General features: G+C 42.1%; 2 protein-coding genes across 3 annotated transcripts in view; one reads left to right on the top strand and one right to left on the bottom strand.

Annotated features, from left to right (window-relative positions):
- The window catches only part of LOC131877552 (signal peptide, CUB and EGF-like domain-containing protein 1), a 35,181-nt gene extending 14,382 nt beyond the window's left edge, over positions 1–20,799 (bottom strand). The window contains exons 1-2 of one of the 2 annotated variants that reach the window (XM_059223255.1): positions 19,682–20,799; positions 18,412–18,668 (exon numbers count right to left, since the gene is read on the bottom strand). In XM_059223255.1, coding sequence (XP_059079238.1) covers positions 18,412–18,668; positions 19,682–20,022 — 598 coding nt within the window. In that variant the 5' untranslated portion in view covers positions 20,023–20,799. The remainder of the gene's footprint in view (positions 1–18,411; positions 18,669–19,681) is intronic. The other variant, XM_059223256.1, reaches the window with a different exon arrangement.
- Positions 5,619–7,253, top strand: LOC131877553 (uncharacterized). The gene is made up of 2 exons (XM_059223258.1): positions 5,619–6,282; positions 6,370–7,253. The coding sequence occupies exons 1-2, from the start codon at positions 5,713–5,715 to the stop codon at positions 7,219–7,221; spliced, it is 1,422 nt and encodes a 473-aa protein (XP_059079241.1). The 5' UTR covers positions 5,619–5,712; the 3' UTR covers positions 7,222–7,253.
- Positions 20,800–23,799: the final 3,000 nt, after the last annotated feature.

Genomic DNA, 23,799 nt, shown 5'->3' with positions numbered 1-23,799 from the left:
CAAAATTAATAAAAATTCAAGGCGTGCTTGCGTCACAAGGATCTTTTTAAAAATTACTACTTTTGTTCTTGAAGACTAAAAGTGGAAAAGTCCTTTATCCCGCTTCGATTAATAACTAAGGCAATGCCAAAGCGGTTGATACAGATATTTGGACAATAACATTTCTTATTGCCTTGTCTATGATTGATCTCTGTTATGTAATCTGATACTGAGTGATATATAACTTATCATTGATTGGATTGACTCCAGACTATTTCTTTACAAACGGCAGCTCGGATAATATTGGAAAAGAAATTGACAACGTATGATAATAATGAAAGGCAATAGGCAACAAGCCTCCTCGTATGATGTGTAGGGTGACCATTTCTATAAATATTCAAATGCCATGCAAAATGCTGATTAAAAGACGAATAAAAATTGCCGTCAAAAATTGTTTAAGTGGTGGAGTATGTCCGTGTCATATTTTCGGTGGGCATTGCGTCTCATTCACACAACATGTCTGTCATCAGTAAATCCACATTAGGATGTGGAGTAGCGTTTAACTTGCCCTCCAAAACGACCCCGAACAAACAGCAACATTGCGCTTTTTCATTGTCCAGAATTGAGACCAAAACTGATCATCTGACTTTAGTATTTCCAATGAAGAATGCATCTTTTTTCAAGTCCAAACAGAACGATGGTTAATCTGGAATTAAATTATTTCTAAATTTTGCTTGCGAGCCTTTTATTTAAGATGAAGATAGTACGCTCAGCTGACGTGGTTTAAACTGAGGCGAAACTTCTTGCGGCTATCACTTGTAAATTTTCTGTTGAACTAGTCGAAATAGTCACCGAGCATTCTTCTGAAAAAAATGTTGTTGAGTTCGATCGAGAAAGTTACTTCAAAGATCTTATCTAAAAAGTTATTTTGGGCCATGAGGCGTTCCTTCAATATTTCAAAAGCATTTGTGTGAATGTAAGTGTAACGTAAGATTTGGGGATGAGCAAAATTGACTAAAGAACTATCAAACTCAGTCCAAAAAAGCATAAATGTGGCATCCAATGAAAATATTCAAATATGAACACATTCAGTGTTTACTCTCTAAAAAAACCTAATTTTGAGCATCTCACAAAAAGTGCACATATGTGGGTTGTTTCTTCCCTCTATGAATGTATCGCCCTAAACAAGTTTTAGATTGTGCGTATGGATAAAGTTAGTACACAACTTTTCTTCAAAATGACCACCTGGATCATATGAAGAAATGCCATCTTAACAAAATTACATTTCTTTTCACCTTCATCTTGAAAAAAAAAATATTTTTTTTCTTTCTACCAGTCTGTCTCAAAATGATTTCTAAGGCAAAGCAATGTGAGAAAACCAAAAACCTAGAGCGTCATATTAAATGGTATGGAACCCAAACCAGACGGAATTGCTGGATAAGCTGAAAGGTTAGTGTTGTTACAAATCCAAATCTCCTCAAGGCCTTCTTCGCCATGCTGTTATGCTTCGCACCTCTCGTGGACTTCATGGTCTGAGCTTGATTAATATTCTGATCCAGGAATCGGAACTACAGTCGGTACGAAGTGGAGCAGTTGGTAGGAACAAATGGCTGCTTTCACTTTCCACCAACGAGAAATAATAATAAAGAGCCTGGAAATAATCATAACAACAAGGGGGAGGAACCGAGGAGGAACCAAAGAAAGAACCTGATTAATGACTCACGGCTTGGAGGTCAACCTGGCGAAAACTTGGAGAAAAGGATTGGAACCACTTAGGCTAATATCGAACCTTTAAAGACCTATTGTCCATGTTATTTTTGGACATGCTTTTGGAGAGGACAAGGGACTATGGGACGGAATGGAACTATGAGTTCGTTGATTGCAAAGAGCCAGGCATAGGCACTACTATATACTTGGTGATAAATGCCGTGAAATTCTAGCCGTGACTAATATAAATGACACCAATGAAATATTGGCAGTTTTCGTCTCCCCTACCTCTCGAACTCTTACTCTCGCACTCTTTCTCTTTCCGTGGAAAGCCTTGAAAATTAATGATGTGGTGGAGGTGAGCCTGCTTCTTGGTTCCACCATAGATATTAAATCCATAGAGACAAGTTCTAGAAAACCAGCTCCAAGAACAAAAGCAAGCAAGGTTCCACCAAAGAACCTTGATTGATTCGAGTTCCATGTCTATTCAACATCAAACGTTTGAACATATCAAAAGTAGCATCTTCTAACTCAAAAAAGACAACGTCGACAAGATGGGCACAATTTTTCCTGATTTTTCGTTTGGTCAAAGGCTAGATTACATCTAAGGAAGGGCTTCAAGTCTATGAACGGGCGGCCCTCGTATCTACGGGGATCCTAGGCAGCGTTTCAATTGAACCTGGCGGATTAGCCGACATATGGCTCATATTGAAAAAGCTCATGCAATGTTTGGATTGGTTGCCATATTCCGAGGCTGGCTGACTTGTTGCTTATGAAGGATGGAAAGCAAGAAAGAGGCTTAATTTTTTCTTCTTTCCTCTTTCTTCACGTTTCTGAAATCCTTCATGCGTGCTAGTAAAGAAAATATCGTTCTTTAAATGCTTTGTTGGTTGCTTGTGCACCAAAGCTTAGGAAGCACACCATGTCGCGTGCGGTTCTGAAGTTTCAAATTTGAGAGGCCCCCAACAATGTCTACATTCACTCTTTCTTTTTTCAAGCCCTCGGAATTGGATTGAGTACCAACCTTGGACTGACGATCTTAAGGAGGTCAAATATCATTTTCAGCCAGAAGTCATCCCTCGGATCTGGGTTGAATAAATGATCCTGAACAGGTCAAGCACCCTCTTGAGGTCGTCAGGGGGCAGGTAACGACTTGCCTGAATGTGTCCCAAGTTCCCAAGGACAAGACAGACAAGAGTCCTCAAGATACACCGAACCAACTCATAATGGATACATCCAAACAGACTTAATTCAATCAGCGTAGAAATGATCAAATTAGAAGGTAGATTTCCACCGGGACCACGGAATACGAAGCAAGTAGAAGGCGAAGCTCACCTCCAAAAATGGGGGACGATAAACATGCAAGCCAAGAGAAAGCAATGGGTAGTGGCTTGACTTTCTAAAGGGAAACGCCAAAACGGTCAGGGAGCTCCATTTCAATGATTGCAAAGCCAATATTGACTTTTCCCTTTATGATAGTTGGCGATATGGGCATTGGCCACAATTCACAGATCTGTGGTCGTAGTGAACTTTTTGACAGATCCTCTTAAACTTCACTTTTGCCAATGTGACAAGACCAGATTAGAGGGGTCTTAGAATAAATCTATTTGACAGATACACGACGAGCTAATCATGCGCACCCTTCTCTTCAGGTAAGAACTGGAAATTCTTCTGCTAGGCCTTGAAACACCTTGGTGTGTTGGTAAGTAACTCGAACAGCCACTTTTGTTAACTATTGGCACACATCCTGTGTGGTGCAAGGCCCAGGCGTCGGAGCCTTCCATGTTTGCTCATGACAATCGATCCCCGGTTCCAGCAGGTTTCCAATATGACCTTGGCACAATGACTAGAGTGTTCTCAAAATGCATGAGAACACCGACGACGACAAGGTTCAGTTAATTACACTCAATTTTCTTTCCATTTTACGTACAGGCCTCGCGTTGATTCCATGGGTCTGCTAGGGTGAGACGGTACCCTTCGAAAGAAGCGAAAAGGCGTGGGTGCTTTATCATCTTCTCATCTTGTGTACATAGAGGGCGTGTTCATTTCGATCCCATGTCCCACCATTACGAGGAACATGCAGGGGAGTCAAGCCTAAAGTTGTCAAGAGAAGGCGGCTAACAAGTTTTGTCCAACTTTCAAGTTCAGATGCGTGGTTGGAACACTGAAGGTCCTCCTCCTGTGTGCTTCTCTTCACTCGTGGATCCGGGCGGAATGAGAGAAGGAGAGTGAGTGTATTTCTGGTCCCAGCGACTTGTTTGTTACAACAAGTGAGGGGGAAATAAAAAGACAATGTTTGCGAATGTCTTCTGGCAATGGCTTTGTTTGCTCTCATGTCGCTACCATTCACCTCAGCAATCAAGAAGACGGATAACCATAAATTATCTATGCACTACAACCACGGCTTGTTTCAGAACGGAAATGATGATAATAGTATGAATGATGCTCTTGAGCGCCCTTGAAGATTGGAACGCGTAAATCTGCTCCAGAGCCCAATGCCTCGTGCCTTCTCCTCTCTATCTCAATGGATATTTGAACCACTAGCATTCCGTCATATATGCGGAAAAATATCCCCTCAAGGAATGTGTCCTCATATGCATGAGTGAATCTTGTTCCAAACCTTCTCCCAGGAGCAACCAACCAAGCGTTGGTGAGTCTTCCATATTGTTCTCAAAGCCCTATTCTTAGCCTTAGATCTGATATTACTCCAATTGTTGAAAGCGAAGTAAGTTCATTTTTTGCCCAGGTGTCGAATAAAGGCCATTAGATTGCCCGGAATTCCAGTTCGAAGCCCAGACCTTTCGCGTTTCTTCCGAAAACGAGGAATGGAAAAGCACGGCGAGCAATGAAAGTTCAAGCGGAGGTGAGAAGCACAACGAAGGGAAGACAGGGTAGGAATGGACGCCACGACTCCACTTACTCTTTAGATGTTCCAGAAGATAAAAAATGGTAGGGATCTTGTCTAGCAGTGTTCTTCTCTCACCTCGGCTTTAGTCGAAGAGAATTCTCACCACATCTGATGACAATTTATCTTGAAAAATCGAGTGAAAAGAATTTCTCCGGTGGGCAGATACACTCACCAAGAGGCACCCTTGACGAGGTGAGAAGATATGGAAGATGATACTCGCTACTTCCTGGAGTGAAAAGACCCTCCTTCTTCACGTCTCTTTCTTCATTGAGAGCACCCAAAAAGAATCATCTAAGATTGACAGAGGGATTTTGTGCACAAAATGAAAGATGATGCCAAGGCGGCATTTTTTAAGGCGTTCTCCGTATTTCAAGCGTTGCACTTTCAAGATGAAAGAATCGGCATGTGGAACAATACAAAGCAAACAGAAACGCTCCGACTCCATTATAGATATCATTGTCTACGAGCAAATGTTTGAAATAGGCACAAACATTCAAAGCTGGTTTTGGGTTTTGACTTAGTTTTGAGACCAATATAATGTTCCTGGAAGATTAAGAATAGGTTGTCTATTAGACCACGTAACGTAAGGAGTAGGAATATCGAAGACGAGTATGGAGGACGAGCTATATGTCTCGATTTACCAATACATAGTCATCAATACATGCTATCATGTCATGTAGTGCACATAGATTGATTTGAGACTCGAGTTGGGATCGCGTGACTCGGAAAATTGATCTTCACTTTTGCTCGTGCAAATTGTCATACTTGCGCAAGTGAGAATAAAAACTATTGAGGACCTAATTGTTTACTAGACATGGTAAAGTGAAGTGGTAATAGCAAAATTTTGCCATAGTTAGGACTCAAAATTGATATTCTGTTTTGTTTTTTTGATGCTTGATTTCTTAGCGTGAATCATTCATTCTTGACTTTTATTCGTACTTTGACGAGCTGAGATATGAGCAATTTTCGAGCTGAGATATGAGCAATGATATTTGCGTGCTGTTCAATTGATTTTCAAGGAATTTATTACCTCGTAAGAATTGTCCAACAGGATTCTTCTCGTTATAAGAGGCTGATGCGACAGGACAACCCAAATCAGTGCTCGTCAAGTGTTGAATATGAGAACTAAACAATCCGGACTCCCGCAATTGGTTCTTCTCTTATGTCTTGTCCTGGTACATTTGTCGTCTTCTCATATCGATATCAGCTTTCGCAGGTCTAAGCGTTCACCCACTGGACCCAAACCATGGCCCGCCGGCCACAGACCTCACCATCCTCAGCCAAGAGGTCATCCGCCTCGTCCCCAACAACACAAACCCCATCCCAGACCTCAACATCCGCGTAAGCCTCATCCAAGGCCTCATCCCCCAGTGCAACAATACGCAAGACCAGCTCCATTGCCTCAATTTCAGCCTCATCCGCAGCCTCCACCACAATCTCAACCACAACCTAAACCACAGCCTCCACCTCCTCCTCCACCTCGGCCATTGATGCCATCATCTCCTTCACCGGCTCCTGCTCCTGCTCCTGCCCCTGCCCCTGCCCCTGCTCCTGCTCCTGCACCAGCCCCTGCTCCTCCACCAGCTCCTGCACCTGCACCTGCTCCTGCACCAGCTCCAGCTCCTACAATGCCCATGCCTGCTCCTCCTATGCCACCACCGGGTCCGTCTAAGGAAGATAAATTAGAGGTAATCTAAAACGAAATTGATTACGAAATTATCTCTTTTTAGTTGTCAAAAAATTCATGCGAATGCTGGGTGACGTTCTTTCTTTAGGCGACGCTCTTGTCTCTTATCACGACCCTGATTGGGTTGGTAGGAAATCTAGTGAAAACTCAAAATATGCCTCCCAAGCAATGTCCAGTTCCATCACCTGCGCCACAAGCTCTTCCTCCTTCGCCACCTTCCCCGCCTCCCCCAGCACCATTACCACCTCCTCCCTCGCCACCTCTTGCTCCACTAGTCCCAACACTACCAGATGTAGTGGACAAGATGCCAAAAAAGATGGACAAGATGTCAAAGAAAATGGATAAAATGCCAAAGAAAATGGACAAGATGCCAAAGAAAATGGACAAGATGCCAAAGAAAATGGACAAGATGCCAAAGAAAATGGACAAGATGCCAAAAAAAATGGACAAGATGCCAAAGAAAATGGACAAAATGCCCCTTAAAGACAAAAATACGGATAAAATACCTCCCAAAGATAAGGAAATGGATAAAATGCCGCCCAAAGATAAGGATATGGACAAGATGCCATCCAAAGATAAGGATAAGATGCCACCCAAGGACAAGGACATGGATAAGATGCCGCCCAAAAATAAGGACATGGATAAGATGCCACCCAAAGATAAGGATATGGATAAGATGCCTCCCAAGGACACAGACATGGATAAGATGCCATCCAAAGATAAGGATAAGATGCCTCCCAAGGACAAGGACATGGATAAGATGCCATCCAAAGATAAGGATAAGATGCCACCCAAGGACAAGGACATGGATAAGATGCCGCCCAAAAATAAGGACATGGATAAGATGCCACCCAAAGATAAGGATATGGATAAGATGCCAAAAAAAATGGATCCAACCATCATTCAAAATGCTGAAACTGGGCTCAATCTGAGCATGTAGTTGCCCGAAAATAAAGATATTTCTTATCTGAATTGGTTTCAACAAGAACTTGTTTTAGATTTTAAATCAACCTTACATCTTTCAGGAAACTCTATTGTCTTTGATCAAGACGCTTATTGGTTTCATCGGCTCATTGGTGAAGAACAAAGCAGCGCCACAGGATTGTATGATGCCTTTGCCGCCTCCACCTCCAAAGATGGAAAAAATGCCCAAAATGATGGAAAAAATACCTAAAAAGATGGACAAGATTCCAAAAGATATGGACAAGATGCCCAAAAAAATGGACAAGATGCCCAAAAAAATGGACAAGATGCCCCCAAAAATGGACAAGATGCCCAAGAAAATGGGCAAGATGCCCAAGAAAATGGACAAGATGCCCAAGAAAATGGATAAAATGCCTCCAAAAGATAAGGACATGGACAAGATGCCTCCTAAAGATAAAATGGACAAGATGCCTCCTAAAGATAAAATGGACAAGATGGACAAACCAGTGGTAATTCAAAATGCCAAGACCGATTTAAATCTTCAAAAAGCTTAAAACTGCTTAAGAACTTTCCTTCGCATGATCAAGAAAAAAATATCCTTGCACAAAATGAAACAAAACTAGAGTTTTGGAGAATTAAGTTAGCCAATAATAGGAACAATGGACACATTTTTCGTCTGGCCGTCCTTACTGAAGTCTATAAATGCCAAAGGACAAAGATATGACTCATGAGTTTAGATGAATCCATGCACCAGACATTGACTTCTCGTTGTTCCACCCCAGAACACAAACAAAGACATCGTTCCACATGCAATTTCCCGAGGAGTCTCTGCCCAATTGTATTGTAGTAAATTCGGTTGGTTGTTCGGGCTGAGCACCACCAACCCCGCCGAGTTACTGACCTCAAATGGGCTGGACTTGAAATTACATTCATTTGATCTCGCACTACCATCCAAGGATTGTAAAACATCACCGCTTCAGCTCGGAGATAGGCCCTGCCAAAGTTCATGGCCAGGCATGTCCCCATGTCCAAATGTTCCAGCATTAGCCATTCCATGAAATAACTCAACTGAGCCAGACCCGGGATTAATCATAACTTTTTTCATTTGCAAATGTCCTTGTCGTCGAGTCCATCTTTTCGCGGTCGTAAAAAGGCGAGTGACTTTTACACTTGTAAAGGATCGATCTGACACTGATTTAATCTCTCACAGTGGTTGGTGGTGGCATTCGCGGGATAGCTAGATGTAAAACGACGACCAAGGGGTCCACGTTCCGCAAGTCGAGTTGGGACTCCATTAAACAAAGAGACCCAAAAGTGGCCTCAACGAAAGTTCCAAAATGATGGATGAACCGGATTACAATCCGCCGTCTTCATGCATGGGGAACATTGGTGCAAAAGAAGTCTCTTTAGATGTTAATGGACAGGGTGGGCTAAATATACTATCCAAGAGACTAGGACGAAGCCAAAAGAGGACCGACAAGACCATTGGTTGGACACTAGCTAGCGCGACTTTGCATAATATTTAAGCCGCTCTCGTCCCATGATATATGGGAAAGATCCCGAGAAGAATCTTCACTCGCACTTCAGCTCTTAGCATGGAAGATGGCGATGGGTGACGTGGGATCTTAAGCACCTTGATTGTATCAACGGAAATTGATTTGAAGAGGCTTCTTACCTCGAACTGGATGAGACGGGATTTTAACAAAAGATAAATATATGTATTGAAAAACCTGAGCAATTTAGTCCATCCCAGGGCATGACTGGAGCACCTTAAGAACTAAGTCATACAGCGGTGAATACTATCAGGCTGATTACCATTTTTGATAATTCTCAGTTCGTTTTACAACTTGGTTGAACATAAAAATTCTCGAGACGAAACGCCCTTGACATCAGTATTATATCTTATCACATCAAGTATGAATGGCTATCAAATACATTCACTATAGCGGTTAGAAAAGCCCGTGAAAAAACAAACCAAAAAAATAAATACATACATAAATCTACGCATTTTTATGATGTAAATAAAGGTGGTGGTTCATTAACCCGATACGGTCACACAAAAGCAAAATTTGAGAACTTTCTTAATATTAAATGAAATCCAATCAAAGAGCGAGAAATTATTCTTTGGCCTCGTGTATCTTTGTCCCAAAACACATGGTGCTAAAATACACATTTCTTACAAGGTCTCGAGTAATAAGCTCTCTTATCCATAGTCCATACCACCGCCCATAGTGAATAATACTTACGTACTAACCTCGTTCAGTAGGAAACTAATGACACTTACTCACGGCCACCTCCTCACACCACATTCGCCCTATTCTGTGTCAAGGACTTCTTAATTTGATGGACAGCCCTAACATGAGCCATATGTAGAATACATGTACAAATAGAACCACTCCACAAACCACCACGTGGCACAACTAATAGCTTTTGGGATCTTTACTACTCTATCGCAAGACTTCTCATGCGTGGCACGAATATGGTAAACCGAGCGGAAGTATTGCCAAATCACAAAGTTATGGGAAAGCAATTTATCCACATTCACCCCCAGCTTCCAATGCTTGAGCTTGCACAAATTAGATGGGAGTTGGAATTGGTCACGGGTGAAAAGGGGTCTCTGGCCATGCAGGAATTGAAGCCACAGCCCCTTGAAAAATATCCCCCCTCTTTTCGCACTTGAAAGGATAACTCGGCAATTGAAAGTTCCCCTACCTTTGGTTGATCTTTCCAACCCCATGAATGTCAAAGTTTGACACGGATGTCATCCAAGAGCTTTGAACGTCTTTCGGGTAGAATGTTTTTACTTTCTCATAAACACTGCAGACATAGCTTCACTAGACCGCGACAAGCCATGGCATTCTTTCATTCATCATTTCCAAACCTTCGTTTCTTGGTGGATTGGTGGGTGGGTTGGTGTGTGAGTGCTTGTGCCAACCTTTCTGAAGTTTCAAGTTGTGGTCCATCAATTTTCTCGAGGGAAACAGTCAATCATTGGTCATTGGTCGAAGAGCCTGTTGGTTGGTTGGATGGTTGGCTGCATAGATGGTAGGGTATTGAGGATGGTTTCAGACTAACCCCAGCTAAGCTGGGGAATCTTTATCCATAGTTTCCAAAAAAGGGGGTCTGTTTAACTCTTTGGCAGTTTCGCTTCAAAACCTGAAGGACTCAAAGTGAGGGTTCTTCATTCAGTCTTTGAATTTATTCATCACCTCGAGGCGGTGAAGATTCCCCTACTCTCAAGGCAAAATTGGTCCGGAAAAGGCTATGAAATAAGTCACCCGTGATTTACTCAAATTCATGAATTGTGGTCAAAGGAAGAGATGAACGTTGCTTCATCAGATGTCAATGTTTGCTTTTTTGTTTACAGATTTGACAAAGTTATAACTGTGCTTTTTACTGCAAGCTTTGCTATCATTTATATCAAAATAGAAAAGTCCGTGAAAAAAGCAATAACAAAAAAAAATTGAATAGAATCGAGCTCACTTTCCGTTTCCTTTTGAAATATTCTAAGGGCAAAGAAAAGGTCAATTCTTCTACTAACATTCAGTTATTGCAATTGTGCTTGTTTCAAGGAGCCCCGACAAAAAAGCCTAAAGAAGCAAGCCAAGGTGCTGATAATACAGATGGGTGCCAAGAGCTTCAAGATTGAATTGGTGCTTGCGTAAATCTCGTCCATCTCGAAAATATTCGATGCCCTAGGTTGGCTGCAACAAAATTGATATCATAAGCTTCTGAATGATAATGGCTAGGATTTGTTGAAAATACAACCTTTTTCCTCCAACCTTACGCGGATCAGTATACGAGACTGTCTACCCCTTGTCTCTTGTTCCACCCCCAGATTCAAGAGTAGGATGGGCTGGAATCTCTCTTACATGACATCGACCATTTTGTGGGGTTAGAAATCTTTTTTAAGGGAAAATGAATTTCCATACCTGAATATAAAGTATATGCACTCTGCTCCTGAAAGATGGATGTCATTGTAAACTTATGTTTCAATTAAATTTAATGTTATCAAAAAAAGCCCTGTGGTTTGGGTCTCATTATCTGGGGTAGTTCACAGTGTGTTCCTCCAAATGTAGTCCTCAACTTAAAGCGAAGACAGCGAAAAAGACGACAGAAACTGAGCAATGGAACGAGGGAGGGAACAAACCCACCAAGTAACCGACGAGGAAGAGTTAAGCGTAAAACATTTAAGATTTACAACTTCGCCGTCATCCGAACTGCAATAATCTCTATACGAAGGGACCTCGTTGGAGGGAGATCAGAGGGACTAAATATTCACAGTGAGACTTGACAAAGTCGGGGGATTCCCGGAAAATCCCTCAAATTCAATAAGTCAAGTGGAAAATTGGACAGACCAGGGGCAGAAATTAGCTTTGCCATGATTTTTGTCCACAAACTTCGCGGTTCCATCTCCTTCAGCACTCAAAATAATTGAAATAAGGGGACCACTGCACCATAGTCACTCAAGTTCGAACTGGAAGAAACTGAATTTATTTAACAGCCCCGCAGATTGAGAGTAAAAATGAAAGACGGCCAAAGCCATATTACGGTTGCTTCTGTTTATGTACAGTGTTGTACATTCTCACGGGGAAAGCCTCTTTTCCAGAATGACCCTCGATTCCGCAGGACTTTTATTGAGTCTAAACAGATTGTCGCAATTTGCGGAAAAGAGAATTCGTCTTGGGACTATAAATCTTACCATTTCGTGGCTTTTCCCTCGTCCCTCACACCCACAGGATGTGGCCAAGGTATAAATAAACCATTTCCTTTGAATGGATTCCACCATCCGAGGTGCTTTGCTCACATCAATTTTGCAGAGTGAAACAGGACGAGGAAAAGGCGCAAGACAGTGGGTTGTTTCGACAGCAATATTCACAATGGCCTATCTGCTTAACTCAATTTACACCCATTGGGTAAAACCCCACTTTAAAACACTTTACGGTTCCGAATTGCACGCGTAGTACTTGGGATGATTCTATCTTTATGACTGTGTCTATGTTGTCGGTACTGACATGGTTTGTTCATATGGCTAACCCTTGCAATCAGAAATCAGGCAAGGGTCACCAAATTGGGTCTATCCTTGTGGCAAGGTCAACCAATGCATCAAATATGACGGTCCGTGGTCGCCATCCACATTGGATGGAGTATGGCCTATATCTCCGCCGTATTCTGAGCCGAGATGCGGGAAATGCAAAAGCTAACTATCAATAATTGACAAATTGGGATGATGCTCGTTCTGGTGCAGTTCCTAGCTCGTTTGGTTCGGGTCAAGCCTTTCATATTGCGGATATTTATAAATGAGCCATTACATATCAGAGTGTAGTGGTTGGAAACTACCTTTTTTGTTGGGGCTTAGCCACGCATTGGCTTAGAGAGAAATCGGCCGAGGGTCTGAATACACGTGCGTGTAGCGAGTTAGTGGACGATATATCCATCTAGATATCCATCCAAGGCGGGGAGTAAATGATCACTTCTTGTGCATACACCAACCAAGCCATTCTTGTTGGACATGCAGTTCCGTAGTTGGGTGAAACCAGAAATCGGAGAAGATGCAACGTCGCATTGAGTGATTAGTTTCAGCCGATCCATCTCACCCCATCACAGCAGGGAAACCACATGCAACAGCCGAGATCTTGGCCCGGGACTTACTTCCAAGGCCGAGGATTTTTTAGCGCGTTCTTTGGTGCTGACCAAATATCTCAGGGTGACCGATGTTTTCAACGAAACTAGCTGAGCAAGCCAGAATGGAATGCTTATCTTCGAAGCAATGTTTAACAACATCAATATGTGAGAGGACTGGTATTTCAGTTCGGGATCGAAGGAAAAAGTGAGTGGAAAAGTTGGAAGAAGTGGATATCGATAGTTGGTGTCGTCAGAGAGTGCCCAAGAGTTCCAGGATGTAAGTGAGAACTGAGAACGAAGACCAGAGGGAAAAAATTGATGAGGTATCTTGATGAAGATCTTTCCAGCCTTAGTTTCCCCAAAGAGGAAACACAAAATGAATTTGTAATAGGAAACCCTCAAACTCATCTCCCCAAGTTAACAGATCATCCACATTGAGGATTGGGCTCCTGATCGGCAGAACTTTCTTTTAAACAAGGCGTATCCAAGAAGCCTTGAATTTTTTCCTCCTTTGAATAAAAAAAAGTTTCAAATATCCACCTGTGGCTCAGGAACCCATATTGAGGTTTCTAAAAACAAAAAGAAAACGTATGGCCCGTTTTTAAGCGTGAAGCATGGAAGTTTTGAGCATAAATTCAAAGTTCCTTTTCAAGTGGGAAGGCATTAATTCAAGAACCTTGTAGCCAGAATGAGGCTTCCATAGACCCCAAGAGGGGTCTTCAGCCAGCACAAACGGTATTCAAGGTATCAAGGTGTTGCTTCACATAGTTATAGTGCCTGCAATTGACGTTTTCTCTTCTTTATGATTCAAATGAACGTCTAACGTCTAGACTTTGAAGCAAGATGTTAAGCTCTTCTTTCAGTAGATCTGATGCAGTCACTCTACTTCAATTGTGTATTCTTCGTGCTTGAAATACTAAAGTTTATAACGCAGATCCTTTGCATTGCCATTTTACAACTTGAGGCCCATATGCGCATCCAAGGTCCTTGAATGTGCCTTTTTCTGCTCATAGACAATTAGCCAAATTAAGTGGATCAGCCACCAACTACAAATTTATCACCGAGCTTATCAAACAAGAACTGACTAAAGAGAACTCGGAAGATATGCATAGGGGAGGGGAAATGCAGGGACAGGGTCCATACAGTGGGGTACTTGAGTGTCAAGGGGGGCTAAAAAGTGTAACAAAAGACTCTCGTGACACAATGGCCGGCTTCACCTCTCTCGGCTATGGCTGAAAGTGAAAAGTTGCATGGAACTCCCCCTTCATATTCGTCCTTTTCCGCCTCCTCCTCCTTCTCTCTTGCTTAGAACAGAGGACACACTCACATACACACACACACGTACACTCTAGTACATAGTGAATACAAGAATGAAACTAGGAAGCTTCCAGGGGACATTCATCTGATTAGAAGAAGCCAACCAACTAAGCCAGGGAGTGGTGGAGCTCAACAGTCACACTATTCTGTATTAGACTTGATATTAGATATGACTTGGAGGCACAGGAAATCAATGACTTCCCATGATTTCTTCCCCTCACCCTGGTCTATCAGGATCCTTGGTTGGCTTGGACAAATGCAATGGCATGATTTCAAGCCTCATGTTTCTTAGCGATATGCTTGATTTGCTTTGGCTGATTACATTGTTCTTCCAGGAAATTCTACCTCCAAATGAAGCCCCAAGTCCAGAAGGGGAAGTTGGAAGTTCCTTTCATTAGACACTATTTTGAATAGAAAGAGGTCTCTTTGACATTTGACAACACCCTGGACCGATTCAAAAGAGCCTCTCTGGAACTAAAACACAGCATTGACCCACTTTTTAGGTGACTCATAGGACACAGCTCAAAAAGTAAATTCTTCTCTCACTGTGATCCTTGAGTGGGTGAAGGTTCTCAGTGGAACATGGACATAACAGAGAAGCTTTGATGTTATTGTAGATTAAGATTAATCGGACAGATATAGTGGACCTTCATTTTTGCAGAAGCACCGATTGCTACCAAAAAAGACCTTTCAGAGTGTGTGGAGAGCAACAAATGTAACGGTGAAATAGTTGCATGCAATGTGGTCTCAAGAATTGCAACATAATTTTTTACAAGTGTTCCGAAGGAGGAACACCTCTGTGGTCGGCACTTCTTGAAGCAAAAAAGCCCCCCTTGAGTCCACATTACAAACGTAAGGTGTTTATTATCTAGCCTGCTTCATAGAAATTACCAATACTCTTTAACCGTCAATTCTTTTTGTAAGCAGCTCTTACGCATAGTTCCTCCTGTTTGAGTTAAGGGGCACACGAAAAAGTTTTGATTTGAAACCGTGTTGATGTTATTGTTCTACCGCAAGTTGAACCTCAACTTTCTCTCGTAAAAAATGAGGGAACCCACCAATTAGGAAGAAAGGGTTTCGGACAAGCTAAGGTGCTGATTGTGAAGTTTTGAAGACAGGTCGACGATATCGAATTTGTAGTGTAACATTCTTTAGGAGCTTGCTTCAAGTATTGGACATGTTGGCCTACATTAAAAATGGTGCCAAAAAGGTAAATGATCCAATGCACTTTGGAACACTGAGTCTAGACATTTTCTAAAAAGGATTAATGATACAGAGATGCATGTCAGAAAATGATTATCGTTCAGTTACTCTACCAACACCACACAAAATTTGACCTTAAAGCTGTGAACAGGGTCGCCATTGATGCACACTCGCAGGAACTTTATTTTCAGCAAACTTTCAGCCTCTTAATGAGTGTAACTATTATAATTTTGGTGAACATTACAATACATTCATTTATTTTGAAGCCATGTGATATAACGTAAATAACTCCCTCAGGAGCCCTACTAATAGTAGAACGAAAGGGGTTGATTGAAGCAATATCATGAATAGACCATTATGCCACGGCGCGGAAACATGGAACAAGTCAGAAATTTGTTCCCGCACAAAACAGACTTCACTTTGCAGAGCGACATGACGTGCTTAAAGCCAATTCCAAGGATAGTTCTTAAACTTAGAAATTCCAAACGAAAGGTGGGTAATTGACGACAGGTGCCAATTATGAGAGGCTGCGCCGTTGTAAATTGGCCTTGACTGGAAACAATGAAGCCCTATTTTGTTGGGATTTCAGTGAATATCTTGGATGACATCTTCATTCCCCCACAAAGTTGCAGAATGCTTCATCAAAATTAATGGTGCCTCTCCCGCTTTTTAAACCGAAAAGGGGAACGAGCTTCCGCAATTTCAAATTGACATTAACTAACTGATGATATTTTTTCAGGCGTTCCATCAATTCACACACTTCGAAATAGTGGCGTTTCCATTTTCAAGCGACTAAAAACACTTTCCTTCAAATCGGCATATTGGTCCGCGGTTTTAGGTCTATGAAACTCTAGACAACTTTAGGAGAGTGAGTTTGAATCGAGAACCTAACCATGTCAGCAAACGCACGTGGTCTCAAAGTCCCCTGGGGTGGTAATTTGTCTTCATTAGTTAACGGGAAAACAATTTGCCCCAGCATTCTGCCAATACAAAAATCACCTTAGGTCCGTTTATACTGCATGTCCTTACCAAGCTTAATAGAGGGTGTCCTTGAGTGGGAAATTGTTTCATTATGCCATATCATAAAAAAGGCTTTTTGTTTTGTCAGCTTTTTTTGGGCAAGTTTGAGCAAATTTTACGTCTTTGCTAGTTCAATATTACGGTATTTCAATGACATTCTCTATTATCGAGTTTCACCCGCATTTGTCGTGTTATGAGCGTTGCTCCATAATTGGAAATGAGCCCATGTCAATTTCGATCCATTAATAATACCATAATTGAGCCTGTTTACTTTCGTAGCATGAGACAAATAAATAGACTGAATTATTTACACTGCCATGGCCTCCAAATTTGAACCAACTCCCAACTCATGCACACGTGTCTTACGAACCACTGGAAGGGAGTACCATTGATAGGGTGGCCATTTTAGTAATTGAGAAACTGCCTGCCTGAATCTTTTTGGATTTCTCTATGGTGGTTGAGGTGTTACAATGAGTCATTTCATGCTGTTGGGTTGGTTCTAGCTGTCAGATCAGAACTGTATTTCATTCAGAGTCAACTCGTGTCAGTTGAAACTCGGAGCTTCCAAATATCGGATCATGGCTGCATGCAGTCCAAGCAAGCAAATGCTTGCTTTTCTTTGCCTCCCTCATTTGTTATTGGTTTAATGGACATGGTTGTATCGCAGTTCCATTTTGTTAATGAGGTCGGGTCTGCCGAGTCTGGCCAGTCATAAGCCATATTTTTCATATCTGGCCATTTTATCTGGGATGGAAAGACTGTATTGTGGGCGAACCTTTGTTCACGTACGGTTCCAAATGAAAAAGGTCGTTTGAAAGAACATGGCATTTCATCTTTTCTGATCAACGGCTTTATCCTTCTGAATGAAGGTACGGTACAATACAGAGACTTTTTTAGAAGATGAAATTTTCGCGTTCCCTCAAGATAGGGTGGGAAATTCAAAAGTTGTAGAATTCATTACTCATAGCCGTTGGTCGAATCCCTCCATATATCACGGAATCACTTTAAGGAATCATTCATTCTCATCAAATTGAGCAATAGAATTCAACAGGGAGCTCATCGAGTAAGCTAGACCCTCGTTCTTTCCCCTCCCCTATCCTATTTCTTATGCCTCCCCATGGGATGATGGTATTAGCAAGCAAATGTCCTGATCTTTCTCCTCCCCTCCTTCCTCTTTGCTGTTCCGTCCTTTGTGGTCTTGGATCTGGTTCCCCTTGCAACCTGGTCAACTAGAGTCAGATGGTAGTGTAGTACTCAAAAAGAGGATTGCCAGGCAATGTTACCCAATTTCATAGGCTAATCTTTTTTTGAGCGCTTGTCGAAGCACATCACGTCTCAATTGTTCTTGGCTTACCCCCGCCCCTTCCTCAATAGGATACCGGTGTGCGAGCAAAAGAACATTCCTTACAAAGTCAATAAAATTGACAACATTTGCTTCCATCTTGTAAACCAATCTTCCATTCTAAAGTCCACTGTCCCCTCAAGTTTCAGAGTCAAAATGAGTTTTAAGTGAGTAACGAGCAGTTTCTACAAACAGAAACCAGGTTGACTGAATGGTTTTGTTCCATGCCTTTCAAACACTTTCTCGTTTTCTTCGCCCCCCCTCTCTCTCTCTTATTCTCTATTGGGAGTACAAGGACTGCCAACCGCAAATGGAGCAACAACTCTCCCCTCATCCAGCCATCAACCTCTCGAACATGCATCATTTTTCACATCCTCATGGTTCACACATTATCGCACATATGAGCCCACTGGGTTTGTCAAATCCCTTCAGACTCAATGACGACGGCTTTTCAGTTCAGCAAAACAAACCAATGAGACACTCCTAGCCCTGGTCTCCCAAGGGATGTGCACAAGTTCAGCCCTAAACGGTTAGGCCAAGAGCTTGCTTGGATATTGAGTCTGACCAACTGTGGTCCAAGCCAATCATTGGTTTTTGACTTTAGACCCTCCATTTGGAACTGGTCGGTCACGGGACGGAGAAAGGGAGCTAATCTTGTGGTGCAGGAGAATGGGGAAGATAATCCACTAATCGCCTTACCTGAACCATCCCTGTTGACCTCGCCATTCTCCAAGGCTGAGGCTGAAGAGATCACTCCACCATTGATGCCCACCGAGGCCAGATCTTGCCCTGATGATGATGATGATGATGATGATGATGATGATGATGATGGTGTCGATATTGGTGGCGTCGGGAGAGGGGGCTTTCGAAGTAGCAGACTCACATTCAAACTAAAACTGGCCAACAGCCCCACGTACAGTAACACGATGACTAATAAGTACCACCGCCGAGTCCATCTGGAATAAAAAAAGAGACATACGTTTGATCTAAAGTTATGCCATATGTACATTCTTGACTAGAAATGTAGGATAACGAAACAACATCCCAAGGGAATAAGAGAAAGTTTCAAGAGCATAAAAGATTTGAATTTGGGTCTAACCTTAAATTAAATGGTGCAGGTTCAAATACATTCAAATGTAATTGCTAGGACTTTGATTATGGTCATCAGTCTGTCGACAAACCTTGAAATCTACATCGATAAATTAAGTTATGCTACAGTGGTGTCCGGCTTTGAATAATAACCTTAAAGTAGTAACTTGGACAATGTTAGCGTTTTAAATGCGGTATCATGTAAAACGCCAATGATGAAGTGTCCCTTCTGATCAGGAAGAGAAAGTGACAGAGGCAAGAATGAATTATAAAGCAACTGAGGCCAATCAGGGTGCTCAGTTTTCATTTCGGCTTGTCTTCTTCACTGAGAAAACAAGTTGATTGATGGGGCCATTTAGGAGTTGCATTTGTGAATCGATCCGTGGCTAAACCTCTTTCACAATTGTGAAATCTTGAGCCCCTCCTCCTTCTTTCAAGCTTGGAACATATGTGTGCCGCTGCGAAATAACTCCAAAAAAAAGAAATTATTTGCAGTTCCTCGATTCGACGTGGACCAAAGGCCCTTTGACAGAAACTAATGTTTCACAATCAATTGAACAAAGGTAAATAAAACAATCGACAATCACGGATGATATACGGATTAGGACTCGGCAAGGCAAATATAACAGGTATTATTTTAAATGCTACATTTTACAAATGAGTAAAAGCTTTCGTTAGGGAGAAGCAGAACCGCAGCTTAGAGCCTTTTCTAGCACCAAGTTGTCCCTTCATATGCCAAATGACTCGATCGGTGGTGCCAAGTTTTTTATGAACCTCAATAAAATAAAGGCCAATCACAGATGATCATCGAAAGTGCCACCGATGCTGATCTATTTGTGGGTAATCCTTGACTTTTTCTCCCTTTATATTTCCCGCTCACCTTTGTTGTCTCTGGCGCAGAGACTCTGTTTCGACCGCTGTGGCCAAAGCTCCCTGGTTCATTGAAGTGGTGGATTGATTCATCAAATGTTGGCTGAGATGGTGGCTCAACTCCATTTCTTCTTTGAACACTTCGCGGCTGTCGGTCAGATTTGTGCTTCCCGCCAGGATAGTGCTATTTGTGGTACCGGATCCGCCTCTCGTCAGAGTTCGGCATGGATCCACAGTCGTGGAAGAAGAGGTTGTGGACGAATGCATGTGAAAGTCCGAAGGTGAGACCTCTTCTATGCTTCGGTCCCGGCTTTGGTGAATATCTGACCAAAGATTGGGCTCCGGAATCATGCTGGAAGGGTTGAGGAGTGCCAAGAAGAAGTCCAAGTGTTGGGTGAATCCAAACAGTCGAATGAAATCGGAGGCAGTGGTTCTGCTGACTGGATTCGGATCCAGAGTGCTTGACGATAATTTTCTATTTGTGGCACGGAACCACAAATGGAAAGCCCTCCTAACTTTTTGGTATCTAATTGAGGGGATGGCGTTCGACAGTTTAATTGTAAAACATCAAGACTCGACGTCGGAAGTTTTTCCGGGAAAAATCAGTTCCAACTTTTACGGGGACAGTTCTTCTCATTTCGGAGTCAGTACGGAAAGTTGTGGGACAGTCCACTGGATCCATTACTCTCTTTTGGAACCCGTTCGTCCACTGTAGTCCTTTGGCACCTCAATTTTGTCGTCTTAAAAAGCCTTTTGGGAAAAGCTTCCCAACAACTTTCCACCGTAATTTGCACTTGAGAACACACACACACAGCTTTTAATCACGACCACTTAGAAACACTTGGAAACATTTCAAATGGGTGCCATACGATCATTATCCCCTATGGGCCCTAGATTCACTCTATAGTAGTAGTGTCTCGAAGCAATCCGTTTCAACTGTCAGCTTAGCTAGTGGCACGAATGAAACGAAGTAGAAGTCGTGGAAGAAAACCATCGGTGATCCTCCTTTTTCCTTTTTCGTTCCACTCAACAAGTAAACTATTGGCAGTGAGTCCATGTTCCACGATTAAGAACGACCAAAGAGAAAGAAGAGTGCGAGGAGTCATGCAAGAGCCCGCGGAACTTCGAACTCGAGCGAAACCTAGGGATCCGAGCAGGATCCGTGTGGAAAGCGCGGATTATAACCCCGCAAAGAGAAACAACAATCCGGGGGTATTTCGTGTTTTATTTTCACTGTACCCTATTTTCCCTCGGGCTCGAGGTTGTCCTCGGTCCTCCGCCCTCGGCACACATTGGGAAGCGAGACTAAATTTCGAACCCAGAGAGAAACACTGGTTCCGTGTCTGTTCCAAGAGGGGCTTTGAAGTCAAGAAGAGGCCCTCTTGTCCATAGAAGATCTCGGAATGTGAGCAAAGTAGCAGAAGAAGCAAAAGCGCATTCTCGCCTTCAGTTTTATTATCGGCTTAAGACAGCTACGGAATACTACGTTTGAAAGCGAAGAAAGGTCCAAGGACACATTTCTGAATATACGTACAGACGTACAATCCCATGTGGACCCCGACGCCGAATTTCGAGGCTCTTTGTCAAGTATTTAGAAGAAACGAGCCAATGACACACGAATTTCCCACTCCACATTCATACTTCAATTGACGGTCCATTTTACGATCGGAGAAGGTCCAATTCTCGATTCACTTCCGAGGACCACCTTCCTCGTAACAGAGAATGACGGCGATATTGTTGTTTCGCTCCGCAGTTGTGTATATTTCCAGTTCCTCAAAGTTCACATTTGCATGCGAAAAGTCGTGGTGAAAGGAAGTTTTGTCCAATGCGAATCGTGTAGATGGGTTCATTTTTCAAGTCCACAGATTAGAATAGCGATTGTCAAGTATTCAATTCATATTTTAATGAGGATTAGCGCAAAAAAGCCCATTCGACTAGACCACAAAAAGAGCACTTCATTAGGAACATCTCGTAGCTTTTTTTCCAGCCCAAAGGCGCACCCATTAGTGTTTCCTTTCCCTTCGTTGAACAATGCGCCCTTTTGACAAAGTTTGTTTTCATATATTTCGACCCAAACTTGGAACCAATAAGGTTCCAGCCTACAAGAACATTATAGCTCATCATATCTTCTCACTGGGATCATTTTTTGGCGAGTCACTCTGGTCCAAAAAGAAAGAGGGTCGGTGAGATCAGTGAGAAGGATAAACCTTGGACACTTTAAATCTCGCGCCTTTCCGAGATGATGGGGGATGGTTTGCTCTTTTTCATTTATGAAAATGCCAGCCTGAGACGATGACGCTTTAGAAATGTTTGCACGTTTTCTATCAAGACATAACGATAGCGATAAGGACATCAAGTGTCAATATCGGAACAACATTCCTTCCAGATTTTTTCGTGCAAGGCCAAGATCAAAACGTATTCAAAATGAACTGCTTAAAATTTGGCCTATAACGGTGTTTGATATTTTCAAAAGACACAAGTTTTAGCAAAGTTAAGTAAACCATTTGTGAGAGAAGGAAGCTAACCAACTGCATACATATCTTATTCTGTTGCTCGTTCCACCATGTCTTGACAAGTCATTGGATCGAATTCCAATAATACATGGTGCCCATCCACCATGTTTTGGGTGAAGTTCGGTTTGCAAATTAAAAAGTTATCATCATATTGATTCCTCTACAAGTGAGATCTTCCGATGAAGATATTTTTGTAATATCTGCAATTATTTATAACTTTTAATCTGTCCAATTGTCCTTCCCAGCTCGATCTGTTCTTCTCAGTGTTTGTCCGTCTTGGCCTTGGGTTTTTGGTCTCTGATCGCCGAAATGGTCTTGAAATGAGTGGAAATGGGAGGAAGGCACGTGGAATCAATTACCCGTGCGACACTTTTTGAATGCTGAACGTCAAGAGGTGTCCTTTGTTAATGTGGTGTCGATGTCTTTCTATGTTTAGGAGATGTTTATCTTTGGTTCAAAAGGCTCAAAATGGCCTGGGGACGAGGATGAGATGTTTATGGATCTCGAGGGAGCGATAGTATTCATGTGAATGCAACAGGATATCATGTAATCCAATGGCGAGGTTTGCTGTCGTCCTGGAGGACGACGTGGAAAGACCTTGTGTGTCATATCGTTCTAACCCATAAAGAAATCTTGATGCTACCCACGAGCACAGAAGAGCCGAGATGGATCGAGGGGCATGCCCAGAAAATAGATCTGGCAGCTCATGCATAAAAGGGACCCGTGCATAAGCGGCAGTTTCAGCCTTTTTCTAAACCTCCATCCGACGATCAAGCATTGCCGGCCTAATTTGAAATGATCGTACCGATACTTGTCGTTCCGTTCCGAAAGAGGGAAGAGAAAAGACAAATCTGCAACACCATAAACAATTTGAAGTATTGAATTAACTTGTGAAAGAATCTTTTCAGAGCGCGGACCATAATCAGGATGTGATTGGGTAAATCATCATAAGACAACGGTTTTTTTCCGAAGTCTTTTTAAAAACGTTTGACATATTGTAAGTGGATCACCAAATTTCCCGACTTTATCTTATTGCTCGGGAAAGAAAGAGTGGATTTACAATGGCTTGGATATATAGAAAAATCTGAAAAAAGAACATCATCAATGCCAGGGAACGAATAACAAAAAACATAGTGTGATGCTGTGATACCCCATTATGATGACCTCCAAAAGCTTAGGAACAAAGAATTTTGTTTACGGATTGTTCCTTTGACTAAACTGTGCTTTTCTGGTCGATTATGATGCACTTCTAATTACTGAAGACTAATAAGTTAGATAAACAATATTAGTCCTCAAACATTCTGTACGCTATTAGGGTATTAGTGGTTCCTCAATAAAAAGAACATATTGCACTTAAAATTATTTTGGTCAAAATTAACAATTCGTTACACATTTGCTAGTCAAAAAATGTAATGGCGTTACTCCTTGATCGTTATTTCCCTAAAATTTAGACGACCAACATTTTACGGATTTTCCCCCATCAAGACCATGCTTCTCTAAATTGGAAATTGTGTTTTTGCATCAAGCAGTCCTAACGCGTAAAATTTGAAGACTTCGTGTCAACTTCAATAATGAGGGTTGGCAATTCATCTTGGCATAATTATTCAAAATGTAT

The sequence above is a fragment of the Tigriopus californicus genome, chromosome 3, assembly GCF_007210705.1.
Source record: "Tigriopus californicus strain San Diego chromosome 3, Tcal_SD_v2.1, whole genome shotgun sequence".
Taxonomy (NCBI): domain Eukaryota; kingdom Metazoa; phylum Arthropoda; class Copepoda; order Harpacticoida; family Harpacticidae; genus Tigriopus; species Tigriopus californicus.
The sequence above is the reverse complement of the archived record's forward strand: the minus strand, read 5'-3'. Positions and strand labels throughout refer to the sequence as shown.

What these genes read in the sequence shown, in the direction of transcription:
- LOC131877553 (XM_059223258.1), top strand. Translation starts at nt 5,713, where the DNA reads ATGAGAACTAAACAATCCGGACTCCCGCAATTGGTTCTTCTCTTATGT. An exon ending in CTAAGGAAGATAAATTAGAG is followed by an intron (nt 6,283 to 6,369) that starts GTAATCTAAAAC and finishes TTCTTTCTTTAG; the next exon opens with GCGACGCTCTTGTCTCTTAT.